The 13,733-nt window shown below is 46.9% G+C and overlaps 1 protein-coding gene across 2 annotated transcripts in view; it reads right to left on the bottom strand.

Annotated features, from left to right (window-relative positions):
• igsf3 (immunoglobulin superfamily, member 3) overlaps nt 1–13,733 on the bottom strand; it is a 61,763-nt gene that overhangs the window by 19,614 nt on the left and 28,416 nt on the right. For both annotated transcript variants that reach the window (XM_034562226.1, XM_034562225.1), the window contains 3 exons: nt 6,133–6,552; nt 2,970–3,356; nt 147–554 (listed from right to left, as the gene is read on the bottom strand). In XM_034562226.1, the coding sequence (XP_034418117.1) occupies nt 147–554; nt 2,970–3,356; nt 6,133–6,552 (1,215 nt within the window). The remainder of the gene's footprint in view (nt 1–146; nt 555–2,969; nt 3,357–6,132; nt 6,553–13,733) is intronic.

Below are 13,733 nucleotides of genomic sequence, written 5' to 3' on the forward strand. Positions count from 1 at the left end.
GAACCACAACAGAAAAGTGCATCCGCAAGCACTTTTAAAAAGGTTATTATACAGTATTTCCACTGTGTTTGACTCAAACCAGCACGGGGGCTGCAGCAGTGATCGGCATATAGATGTTGAGGTTGGATAAGGTTGCACTAACTTACCAACAGTCTTGACGGTGACGGTCTTGGTGGCCAACTTCTCCCCGATCTTCTCCCAGTTTACTTCCGGTTCAGTGCCGGTCTGCAGCCACTCGGTTGCCGTGCAGCGGTACTGGCCCTCATCCCCGGGTAAGGCGTTATACAGGGACAGAGAGAAGGCGTCGGGCTGCACCTTCTCCACGCGGATCTCCCCGTAGTTGGAGCGCTCCCTGTAGGAGGGACGGTGCCATACGGTGCCATCCCGATCGAAGGAGGCCACCTCCAGGGCCGGCCCAGTCCCCTGCTTGTCTGTCCACTGCCAGACGACAGACAGGGGCCCTGTAGTGGATTGGACGGAGCAGGTCAACTGGATCACATCGCCCTCCAGCACCTCCGAAGAGTTGCTCGACAATGACACGGTGATGTTGCTCTCTGAGAGGGAAGACAGAAGACAAGAGACATGGAGGTCAGCGTGAGTGGAGACGGGACACATACAAAGTTCCTCAAGATCTCAGCTTCTTCTTTCATTGAATCCCAGAGACAAGAATCCTACGTTCTGTGTTAAAACATCAACAGGGGCAATGAAACGAATTGCTGAGCCTGTTCCTGGCAGTGGAGTGGCATGGCTGTGTGTGTGTGTGTGTGTGTGTGTGTGAGTCCGCCTGAGAGAGGACCATAGTGCGGTTTTGTAACTGGCCTCGGGCACATCAAAGTGACAGCCAGAGAGGAGGCCCTTGTGAGTTTGTGTGGGTTAAGATGCTCTTTCTAAATCCTGCGTGGCTTGTTGACCGAGTCCACACGGGCACAGAAAAGATCACAGGGCTCAGCACTTGAGAAGAGGATGAAAGTCATTACTGGCTCTTCTCCTCTGTTTTTCTGCTTTATCTTGACTCTCATCACTTCAACGTCCATAACACATATATCATGGATATCTGGTTGGTCCAAAAGCTCTCTTAGCCCTGCGGGGCCAGTGCTGCAGTCTGGGGATGTGGCTTAAGGTTTCTCACTTTCCCTTCCCTCCTCGGGCCAAGCTCCGCTGCTTCCCTCACAGTTTGCAGACGCTCCTAATAAGCATTAGCTCTCTGTGAATATATGGAATAAACTGTCTTCTTACTTCTATCACGCTCAAATAAACAAAGGGAAAAACCCGTCATCCTTTTTCTCTTCCTTTCTTGCATTGAAACAGCTAAGAGCACATTGTATTCTATACATTTTTTTCCCACTGAGATGTAAAAGAGAAGATTGCTAGACAGTTTTAAGTAGATATATACACCCTCTTTCCTATAAAAGTATCTGGTCTCTGGACAGCTTTTCTTTTCTTTAACTTTCCCCTTTCCTTTACTTCTCTTTGAATTTTAATGTTCACATTTCCCCACAACAGCTCCTTCTTCTTTGTTTTTTGTATTATTATTGAAGAATGCATTTCCTCTCTATAACAGTATATCCTCTCTCTACCCTTGCACTTGTCCTTTCCATCTGTGTGACAGAGATTTAGTGTGGCATGTAAGCTCTCTCTCCTTTCTCATTGCAAAGGTAAATTCATCCATCAACACTGATTTGTCAGAAGAGTTTACCTCCAGTTTTCCTTTGCCTGCCTCTAACTCATCAACTTTAACCTCTGTCGTACCCCATTAGCAACTTTCACCCAATTAGAGTGATGAAGCACATCTTGAAATTGTGTGTGTGTGCGTGTGTGTATGTGTGTGTGTGCGTGTGCGCGCGCGTGTGTGAGAGAGAAAGCAGGCATGAAAGAACGGCTTGTGCATTAAATGCATGCCTGCCTGACCACTTCTGCTGTATATCACGGAAGTTCACTTCCAATAACTGTGGCCATTATCCTGTGTAAACCATATAAACATCCTTTATGGAGCACTAAGGTCTTTTGTTGTAAAAACAAAACCTCCTCTCCCGAGAGGTTCCCTGGAGACGTCTGCAGGCTCGGGGCCATTGTTTTGGGATGATTTAGCGGGGGGGGGCATGGCGGTCAGGATAACGTGGCGCTGGCTGCTTGAGAGGAGATACTTTTCTGTGCTTATTATCTTTTATTATGCTGGTATAGCAGCTGGCTCCACACACACTGTTGCATTCCTATGAGACTTCGGTATCGAGAGAAGAAGAAATGAAGCCAATGACCCAAACTGGTCGAAGGGGCGTTTTTCCTGCTGCCACTGAGATGAAGAAAAATCACAGTGACAAATATATTTCCATTACGTTGGACTGTAAATGTCCATCGATCAGCTGCAAGCCTGAATCCACCCCACCGGGGCCAGCCCTGCTTAACCCAGCTGACGAGGACTGCCCCAGCAGAACCCATTCATTTAGCCCGGGGAACCACTTAGATGGCCCCGGAGAGCGAGGCGCCTTTCTCTGCTTCTTTTCTCTCTCCATGCATTAATTTCATGGCTGTTAGCTCAGCCTCCTTGAGTCCAGACTCTTCTGCTCTCCATTATCCTACTATAGTGTTACCCCCCACCACACACACACACACACACACACACACACAGCTAAGCCAAGGAAATGCCGTAATGCTGCATTATCGTCCCTTAGCAATCCACTCAAACAGAAAACACATCAGGACTAAGAGTAGCATTAACCTTTCCCCCTCTTACTCTCAGTTAACAATAGAGACTGTGCAGCTATCTGTTATAGGCCACCTTGGAGAAAGAGCGAGGGGGAGACGGAGAGAGAAAGATAGAGAGCAAGGCTGGAGAGGAGCACAGCATGACATTCCACATGGCCTACATGAAGATAAAACGGTTATTATGAGGAGCTCATCGTTCTTAGTGTAATTGACAACTAAGGACAGGACAACTAAGCCAGTGGCCTCGTGAACAGATTATTACTCACTGAGCGGCTGGACTGTGATCTGGACATTGCGGGACCTCTTGCTGCGGTCGATGAAGTCTCCCGTGGGCGTCTTTTCCCTCTCTGTCACGCGGCAGATGTATTTCCCGGCGTCTTCGGGGCGGAGGTGCTGCAGCTTGAGCAAGTGCACGTTGGCGCTCTCTTTGCGCACGGTCATGTGTCCGGCCGCCTCGCGGGCGACATAATCGGGGCCCAGGACAGGCACGGCACTGGGGCCCACCACGGCCACCGGTGAGCTGCTGAAGACCCACGACACCGAGAAGAAGCGCTCGGGGACATTCTGGGCCTCAATGGTGCAGTGAAGCTCCAGCGGCTCACCGGCCGTGAAGGACCGTCGCTCCGTGTTCACCTGGATGCTGAAGTCCCGATCTGATTTAAAGAAGATGGGCAACAAAAAGTTATGTATTGGGTTGGGAAAAACTCTGTGATTTAATTTTAATCCAATATGAGATGCTCAGAGTGAGAGAAAGAGTGAAAGAGTGAGAGAGAGAGAGAAAGCGAGAGAGAGAGGTCACACTCCAGTAAAACGTTGATCTTTTAGAGAGCTCTGCTCTTTCCCCTCCTTGGTTTCACCTCTGCAATAAAAAACGCATCCAATTAAAATTCTCTTGCGCAGTCTGAAACCGTTCTCCTCCTCCTCTTCCTCCTCTTCCTCCTCCTGCACAGTCAGAACAGACAAAGCTAACACTGCTTTCCACTTTTTTTTGTCTGCGCATGTGTGGCGGCGAGTTCAGCTTTGTTTGCTGTATTAATTTTTCCGAAAAAGCACGGTATGTATCAGAGACTGCCGCGTTGCCTCTCGATTTGGTTGCCCCGAGCTGTAATTACAACGACTTTAAACAGACTTCCTGAGAAAACACACTCGTGTGGAAAAGTTCAAAGCCCGCCGTTGGTGTAGAGCTTGTTATGCGCAGGAATATAATGGTGGGAGGGAGAAGGATACTGTTTACACAAACGTATGAAAGTAAATATTGACACGCACATATAGTAACATGCAGACTTGTGAAGTGGAATACTGAGCGCAATTTAATTAAAGACAAACAGCCTCTGCTGTCAATCATAGTAGTGTAGTTATGAGTCATTTGTGCGGAAACTATCATCAACTATCATGGATCAATAAAGTACAATAATGAATGTATTACTATCCTATAATGTAATGGATATCCCTGTTAATAGAATATATGAATGTAAAGCTGATTAACTGATATTAACTAGACTAATGCCTATAATGGCACAGGAGTGAAAGGAAAGGCCCACAGCTTGCATGATTCACCTATAACACGGGCAGCCAGACATTGTATTATTGGTTTTATTGTGAAAAAAGGACAGCAACGCTAAAAGGGCTGAGCCTCGATTTGACACGGGTTGGGGTCTTACTCAGCATGGAGCTCTATTTAGCCTCTTTTTACAGGAAGAGTTCAGCTTAGAGGGTGAAAAGAGGAATAAAATCAGCCCCACAGGTCATGCATGTGTTAGTGTTTAGAGCCAATTAGAAAGAAATAAAAACAGAGTATTGAGTGCGAGTAGCAGAAGGACCAAGGAGGAAGTGGGTGATGGAGAGAGTCAGAGAGAGGAGGAAAAAAATGCAGTGATGAGAGACACGACTGCAGAGAAATGAGAGGTGATGTGAGAGAGGGAGGGGAGTAGAAGGGAGAGAGGGGGACAAGAAAGGAGGTGCGAGGAAAGAATAAGACGGTAAAAACCGAGAGAGACGGGAACATTAGGATTCTGTCCGTTGCTCCTCTCCCTAATGCCGGCTGTGGGTTATTAGCTAGTGATGGGGCTGTCTTGAGATCCACTCCATCTTTTATAATAATAGGAGCCTAATGGAGGGGCTGCTCCTTCTCCTACATTTCCCTCCATGTCTGTCAAATATGCACACGGACAGGTGCAACATCAGATACAGATGCAGCCTAAAGGTCTGCATGTCGGGCCCAGCATTATGCATCGAGTTGACTACGCGAGAATAAATCAAAAATGCCGGAGCACTCACAGCAGAGCCGCACACAACTCTGCTGTATTCTCTTTGTCATGTAACAACACCATCTTCCATTATAGATTACAGGGACGACAGAGAGTGACGAAGGGTAGCGAGAGGGGAGCTCTTTGTGCCTTTTGTCTCCTCCCTGAAGTCTCAGGAAGTCATCTGACGAACCCACTTTGCATCGAACTTTTCCACTCTCCCTCTCCAACCACCCAGCACTATCTGGGGCACCATCACGTTGTATTGGTCCAGAGCGGAGCTGATGCTTAATGGAGAAAGGCAGAAACGATTCCACTTTGAAGTGATTTACTGGCATGAGACACTCGCCACTGCATGCTGCCTTGGTAATTGAGCTAATGTCAAAGCGGTTTATCACCCATCTTTCTTGGAAGCATACAAAGAGATGCTATGTACGCAGAACACAGAGCAGTGGGTTGTGACGGGGGTCAAGTCGGGCGGGAGGTTACAAGCACATGCCAGTGAGTCATAACGCCGTCTTTGTTTCTGGTCCGTCAAGTCTCGAGGTTGACAGCTTATTAGATCATTATCCTATGAGGCCTCCTCCTGTATCATTCGCCCCAACAAATCCTTTCTTTCTCCCTCATACTTCCATTGTGCACCCCGTGTCACCAAACTGAACCCTCTGTCTGCCCGCCACCCCTCGCTCCCCCTTCCTCTTCCCTCTTCCTCCCTCAGTTGGTAAGTCCCCTTCTCCCTTCCATTAGACAATATCCTCCTTCAGAGTTGGCAACCGCACAATTTCTCCCACTAATGCACTCAAGCACGAGAGAATGGTGTAATTGTAGGCGAGGGCTGATTGAAAAAAACATTTTTGGCTTCCGATCTCTGGGCCACTTGTTGCATTGGGAAATTCTATATGCAGGAGCCATAAATCTCCCCCCTGTCAAACACCCACCGACTTATTCTTGGATGTGCTTGTAATGTTGCCCGTCAAACAGACACAAATACAAAAGTGGGGAGCCTGTGGAGGTTCAGTTAAGCCCTTTTTAGTGAGCTAATGAGCTTAGTGTGAGATACCGATCAGCAATCAGAGGAAGCCGGCCCACATGCATGTGTGTGTGCGTCTGTCAAAAGGACAGGGGTGATCCAATAGTAGAACAGCATCTTTACCCTCTCTCTCTCTCTCTTCCCTTCACTCACCGGTAGGCTGAATGCGGAGCTGAGTCTTGTCGCTCTGCTTGCGGGTCATGGCGAACCAGCTGCCGTCCGTGTCCTGAATCCACTCGGCAGCCTGGCAGTAGAGCAGGCCCTGGTCCACCGGCTGCAGCTTGTGAATGGTCAGCCTGTAGGCCGTGGCGCTGGTCTTGTCCAGCCGGAGGTCCCCTGCGGCCATCCTCTGCCGGTACGGCCCCCCGGAGCGCAGGACAAAGTCCCTTGACAAGGTGACCAGCTCCTGAGGTGGCGCAGCCGCGTCCTCCGGGGAGCGCAGGTACCAGCCCACGGATAAGTGAGTGTGCTGCAGGGTGGTCCGAGACACCTCGCAGGCGAGCTGGAGTGTGTCGCCCTCCACCTTGGACAGAGTCTGGGCTGGTGCCGTGACCGTCAACGAGTCGGCGATGACTGCAAAAATAAAGAAGGGGAGAGAAAATGAGCACTCAGTCAGGACAGGTGGAGGCTATTTGAGATATCAGGGCAGGACGGGCGGGTTACGCCTCCTAAAAATAAAACAGGCTTTCTGGTGTGTGAAAAAGATGCTAAACTCCCTCATCAAGTTGAAATTGCTGTAATAAATTCATCCGAGCTCTCTTCGATCTACAATACAACCAAGAACAGAGGACAGAACGTCACACCAGATGTTTGAGAACAGTGGAGATGAGAGAGGGGAACAGTCTAGCTCAGGGAGGCAACGCAGACATCACGATGTGATCGTTTCAGAACAGCGGGCTGGAAACACTCCACGCGTCGACGGAAATAAACATGTATAGCTTTAACAAAAGAAAGGAGTTACGGGACTATTTTTGGATGTGTACCAGGCCGCCTTGTAAGAGTGTGTGTGTGTGTGTGTGTGTGTGTGTGTGTGTGTGTGCGGAAGAGAGAGACTGATAAATAAAAAAAAGGGACCGAAGATTCCAAAACTTACTGCAACCAAAAGGAAGTATAGTTGTGATTAATAACAATTCCAGGATGTCGAGTGTCTCTCAGCTGTGTTTGGATGCGTGTGGCTGGCGGCACATGAGTGCTACCCCATTAGCCTCCTCTCTGGTTGAGGCTGCATTGTTTGCTTATGGATGGTGTAAACGTACGAGGATGAAAACATATACACACGCACACACACCTTAGAAACTGAGAAGATGCAATCAGTGTTTATAATGGACAGCAGTCAACCATTTAAGCTCGGCAGGGATGAAATGAATTGAGCGAATATTGCCAAGAAAAGCTTTCTTGCTTTGCCATGTGGTGACGACTGTGAGCCCTTCTCAATGGAAGTGCTTTGTGTGGGTTTATGCTCGTGGAGTGCTTTGTCGAGATGTTTGGCTGTTTAGGCTCTTAAGGGATTGTCATTGTGGAGACTACAAACCGGCACGTTCATGGTATGTGCTTCTCTGCAAGTCACCTGCTATGACTAAACATCAATTCAGGGAGAACAAAAACAACAACTTTATTCCAATAATCATTCGATGAATGAATAGAGAAAAAAAAAAAAACAGGACATGCTACATGCATCTGTGTGTGTGTGTATGTGCTCTTGCTTCTGGGTTTGAAGACACGAGTTAAAGTGAGAGATGGGGCTTGCGAGAACAGAGAAACAGACACCGCTAATGAAACAATCGTGGGCTGGTGGTGTGTGTGTGGGGGGGTGGGCGACAAAGGCAGAGAGATCAGAGAAAAGATGGAGGCGGCGGAAAGAGAAGAAGCTTGACATCTGGTTATTGGAGTTTAACAAGACGCTGAAAGAAAGAAACAACGCTTAAACAAAAGTGGCAGGAAAAGGAGAAAAAAAAAGAAAAGGTGAAATCGTGTGGGTCAGACACAGCGACGCTCTAATGAGATGCTGCACACCGCGCGGTGGCACGTACAGTGAGTCCAGACGCGGATAAACTGTTTGATGCAATCTTCAATATACGGACACGGCCTCACTGAATACGCCCTCTAATTCACTTCTTCATTACCTGGAGTGTTTGATAAACAGTCCGGCAGCAAGGGAGGCAAATGGTAGTCAGGGGCAGCAATAAAACTATTCCGCTGATATATTTGTTTGTTGCTTGCGTGAAGAAATGACCAGCATGGGAGTCTTACTCGGCCTGTATTAGTGTTCATATACAGAAACCTAGATTTAGGCTGCGCAATCAGAACCCTGCTCATGCTGCTGCTGGGTGATAATCACCCAATATTATCATTAACTTCACATTCAGTGGAATCATATTGTGTGATGATGTGAGCTCGAGTTATCGTTCCGCAAATGCGTTTTTCCAAATAAATGTTTCTGCATGATGGGAACTGAACAGGAAGTGAAGTTTTACAGATATGAAGCGTTTTTTTTTTATGACCTCTGCCATCAGAACCATGCAATCGATTGGATATGTGCGTGCATCCGTGAGTGTCTGCCCAAGGATCGTCTCGCATGCTGCTGCATCGTAAATACATAAATGATGAATAATAATATATCAGAAATAAATCCGGTGGCCAGTAATGGCTGCATGCTGATAGACCTTTCGTGGTTTCGGTGACGGACACTGCCGACTCTTCACTCGACACTCTTAACCGGTTAGGGCCCGCGAGTGATAACACAGCTGAGTGGCACCAGAACTACCAGTACACCCGACCACCCCCCCCTCCCCCGCCGCCCCCCGCCGTCCTTCTCTGCAACTCAGACGCTGCTAACAGCTTGGTGAGTTTCATTTAGTTTTTTGGCGAGATTGCAAGACGTGTCTTATATGACGACTTTGAGCAGATTGGCTTTAAATGAAGTGGCCTTTTAGGACAACTTACAGCCAATTAGAGACTAGACAGGGGGCGGGGTTGGACAATTGTGGGATGTATTCATTCAGCCACACAATACAGCCTTCTAATTTTAACCACATAACCAAGGCCTTTGTTGAGCGGCCAATATCCCATACCATTATGTGTTGAGTCTATAAAAGCAAGCTAAAACAAACAGAACATTTTCATGACACGAGCATAACAAAGATCAGCTTCTGCTCTTCAAGGACCCGGTGTTGCCAAGTCCTCTCACTCCGACTCTCCAGTCAACACCGAGTGAACGGCAGCCTCGCGTAGACATACCGTTACCACAACAACACACCTACGCTACAACCTGCCATTGCCATGGCAACCCTCCCACTTGACGCTGAGGGTTACTATATACGCCCTCCCCTCCCCCCCAAAACCCCCCACCCCCATCTTGGGAACGAACATTCTGAAAACAACGAGCTGGTTCTTCGTATCCCTCCGCCGGCTTCTGATAAAAAAAAAATATATATTAAACACGTTGACATCGTCTCAAGTCCTCTGGGCCAATCAGATCCCCGCATACAGATCCGTCTGGAGACAGAACCAGTGAGAGAGCACCGGCCAATCTCAGCATTTCAGAGGGTCAGACTGGGGTTGTAAACACACCAAGATCCTCCAATAGCCCCACTGACCTCAATCTGGGAGGGATTAACAACAGGATGAGATGGCATTCTCTGGCACACACACAAACACACACGGACTCACTTTCGTCTCTTGTGAGGACATTGAATTGACTTATTCTTTCTTAGCCATTACTGCTGCGTGCCTAATTGCAACCATTACAATAACCTTGAACGACTGGGGATATTCTATATTTTCTTTAGTAAACACATCCAACAAAAAAAACCAAAACCAACAAAGAATTGATCCTTCTATTACAGTAAGTGCAACTAAAACTTTAGTTGTAGTGCAAAAACTATTACAAACCGAGCAACGAGCCACGGCGTTGCACTGGGTACCATATTTCTTAATCAATATGCGGACGGCCACTGTTGTTTATTTTAATTTCACATACACCCTCCTGCCGCAATAAATATTCGGCATGGAGGGTTAGTCACCACAATGTTCCCGATTGTTTTCCCTACAGTGTGATGAATGCAAATACACACACACACACACACACACACACACACACAACTTGGGTTTATTCGGTGCTAAGCGAAAATGCAGCCACTTTGCAAAGCCAAAAGCTGTGCAGCAGCAACATCTTCCTGGCTCGTGTTATCATAGTGTTACCAAAGAGAAAACACTTCGGTAACTTGGAAATTACATTTAGTATCGGGGCAACAGCTAGATATTATTACGATATTTATTTATTTTAATGAATGCACTTAATTTCCCTCACTAACTCAGGCAGAACTGCCACAGTCCGTGGAGGCCTCTTCAGTGCATTGCCCACCAACTAAAAAAAAAAAAACTGGAAATGTGTGCGAAACAACTTAATGAGCCAGGTTTAATTACCAAAAAATAAATAAATAAATCCATTTGATTTCAGGGCTTTGAGGAACATGGAGTCATTTTCCTCACTTATGTCCGTAGAGACTGGAATCTCAGAAGCAGGAGCGATTAAAACGTTCCTCACTGATAGATCAGCTAAACTTTTGCGTTTCGGAAAATGGAGGTCCTCGCGTGTGGATGTGAAGGAAAACATGTCAGTGTTATTCCGCTTTCCTGAGTGACACAGAAGCTGTCTATCCTTTATGAATCTTTAAAACGACTCCCTTCCTGCTTTACCTCATCTGCAATTTATGCTTTGATCTCCCTTCGTTCCCAATCTTCCCGTACTCTCTCAGCCCTCTGAAGTGAACGCCGGTTGTCATCCTTCGAGCTGGACTTTTAAGTCCAGTCACACAGGGATAGATGTGTGGGGGACGCGAGGACACAAGTACCGAAGGAAAAGACATTTTGGAAAAACGACATGGGAGGCGGGCGGGGGGGAGACTATCATTTATGAAGCCTGATCTGAACATTGTTTTTTGCATGCACCCAAACCTTTACCACCTCTCTGAAGTGTGTGCGATTATTGAAGTTGCAGAAGCGGAACAAAAATATTCCTTACATAAAAAAGGAACAACGGGAAATCAAATGGCGGTGTTTGTTTGTGCATCTAGCGGTTTTTTCAAATGTGAGCGTTTGTGTGTGCGTTGTTTTTTTTTTTTAAAAGATGGAACAAAAAAACAGCAGGAAGTGAAGATCCAACCAGCCGACACGTCGTGCTCTCTGTTCTGGCCTTGTCATGGGAGGAGATGATGACAGGAGGAGAGATTTACACTGACCTCTGGATGTTACCACTGCTGTAAATGTTCTGGGTCGAAGAAGCACACGCGCTCTCCTTTCAAACAAACGAAAAACAACACATGTATGCACCCACACAGATGGCATTGTGTGTGTGTGCATGTATGTATAAGTCTGTGCCTGTTTGAAAGCCTAAGTGCTAAATGCAAATGTGAAGGCAGCAGGTTTCTGGCTCTGCTCTTGGTTTTACTGAGAGTCTGGTGGTAGCTTAGCCTCACTTAGAAATGTCAAATATTTGCCACTGGCTGCTGGCCAATCAGAATGAAGGAGTCAATAGAGTGTAACAATATCCATGATGGAGCTTTCCTCTGACGTTAATTTGAATGTGTTTATGTCTGCTGGCAAATACTGCAACAAACTGTAGGGTAAGGCCTTCAACAGAACCTCCTTTGAGGGCCTGTGGGCTGACCCGACTAGCGCCACAACATGGACAAGTATGTGGACTTCCTTTGTTATACATCTTACTCCACAGCGTTAATCTGCTGTCATAACATCCTCTGCTTTGCTGGGAAGGCATTCCAAAAGAGAGAGGAGAGATCTTTCATGGGGTTGAGGTTGTATTAGTATTAGTATTACATGTCATTTAGCTGACGCTTTTATCCAAAGCGACTTACAACCATACACTGTAGACACAGCTACAGGGAGCAATTCAGGGTTAAGTGTCTTGCTCAAGGACACAACGACTAGGGCGGGGATTGAACCACCAAGCCCCTGATTGAAAGACGGACCTGCTAACCACTGACCCACAGTCGCCCTGTCACTGGCCTGCCAGGTTGTGCAGGCCAGTGAAGCTCCTCCACACCAATCTGGAAACCCTTTGGCCCAGGTACCCGGCCCAGGTACCCGGCCCAGCTGCGCTGCTGGACTGGGCGCATACATGGGTGCCGACGCATCTCTGCCCAAAAAAAAACGCATGGTCATCCAGCAAATAGGTTGAACGACGCTCACCTTCTCCTGCAATGCAACATCAGATCCTTTCTGGATCAGATTGTTATGGTCTCCTTGGTAACTTGAACAACACAGCAGAGTTGGGGTTTGGGTACAAGAGGGTATTGTCACATTTAGGCCAGGAATGTTTCCAAAAACATGAGAGCAAATCACTGTCTGAAATACCATTGTACAATTGGAACAAAGAGGACAAACTAAAAGCAAGAAGAAAAAAAAGCCCCAGTCCAAATCAACACAAAAGGGTATATGGATGGGGTGGCCACATACCGTTTGGCCCTATAGCGCATTACATTCACATTGCTTTTGCCTGCCACTGCAGATGTTCAGCCACAGCTGACATGGTTACCGCTTGTTGGGTGTGCATCGGCCATAAGTGCCCGTGTTTGTGTTGCTCTGAAGCAAATGGGCATTTGGCAAAGCCAGCAGGGTAATTATTGGTAATTACTCTGAAACTGAGAGAACAGCTGAGTGCAAAACAGAGTGAGTGAGCGATCTTCAGCTCCACTTCATGCAAGTCCGGCCTCATCACAAAGCAGACGTCACTCACTGACCCAGGATGCCTGGAACACATGTGGGCGTATTGGGTCAGGAAGCAACAGAATACAGAAACTGTGCCTACACCTGTCTTCCTATTATCCGTTATCCTCCACTCCTCTGTTCCGCTCTATGAGAGCTGCTGATGAGTCAGAATGAGGCATGAAGAGGTTCGACTGGGAAATTGAGAGAGAGAAGGGTGATGTAGGAGGGAAGAAGAACAAGGTGAGGATGGAGAGAGAAGAAAGGGACTAAAAGAGCAAAGAAGAAGAACAACAAAAAAGACGGTGCTCCTTTGCTTGATGTATCCAACAACCCGACACACACATTCTTCATGATTCCTTTGCAGGAAGTGCAACAACTACCTCAGATAGATTAGAATTCTGTTTGTAGCCAATATCTAGTGAGTGTACTTAATAATAATAATAATAATAATAATAATAATAATAATGCATTTAATTTATATAGCGTTCTTCGTGATACTCAAAGACACTTTACATAACATAATTATAACATCCTAAAAGCTAAAAAAATAAGAACTTGTCACTCTAAATTAATGCACACACACCAAGCACTTTCTCAGGAGACTGGAAACTCAAGCAGGTCTTCAAACAAAACACCACGAGCAACCAGTAAAGCAAACTCTGATGAACCGAGGTCTACAAACCATCCCCCCAAGAGGCTGAACTGATAACAAGGATAGGATACGGAGTAAAACTAGAAGAAGACAAAAAGGAAGAGTAAGGATCATGCCTTGGAGCCAGAAAGGAGACATGAGGGAGCCCTCTTTAACAGAGAAGAAAGGGGTGAGTGGAAAAAGAGAAGGAGACTGGAGTTGAAGTCTGCGTCGCGGGATCTAGGTCCACAGCAGGAGGCACATTCATAATAGAACACACACATATGATCAGAGCCTGGCACCTTATTGCGTCTCAGATACAGAACACCACTCCTTTCATCCGTTTCTTTCTGGGGTTTTTGAATATGTATGTGTTACAGGCAAAAAATGCTGTTGT

The sequence above is a fragment of the Cyclopterus lumpus genome, chromosome 21 (assembly GCF_009769545.1).
Source record: "Cyclopterus lumpus isolate fCycLum1 chromosome 21, fCycLum1.pri, whole genome shotgun sequence".
Classification (NCBI taxonomy): Eukaryota; Metazoa; Chordata; class Actinopteri; order Perciformes; family Cyclopteridae; genus Cyclopterus; species Cyclopterus lumpus.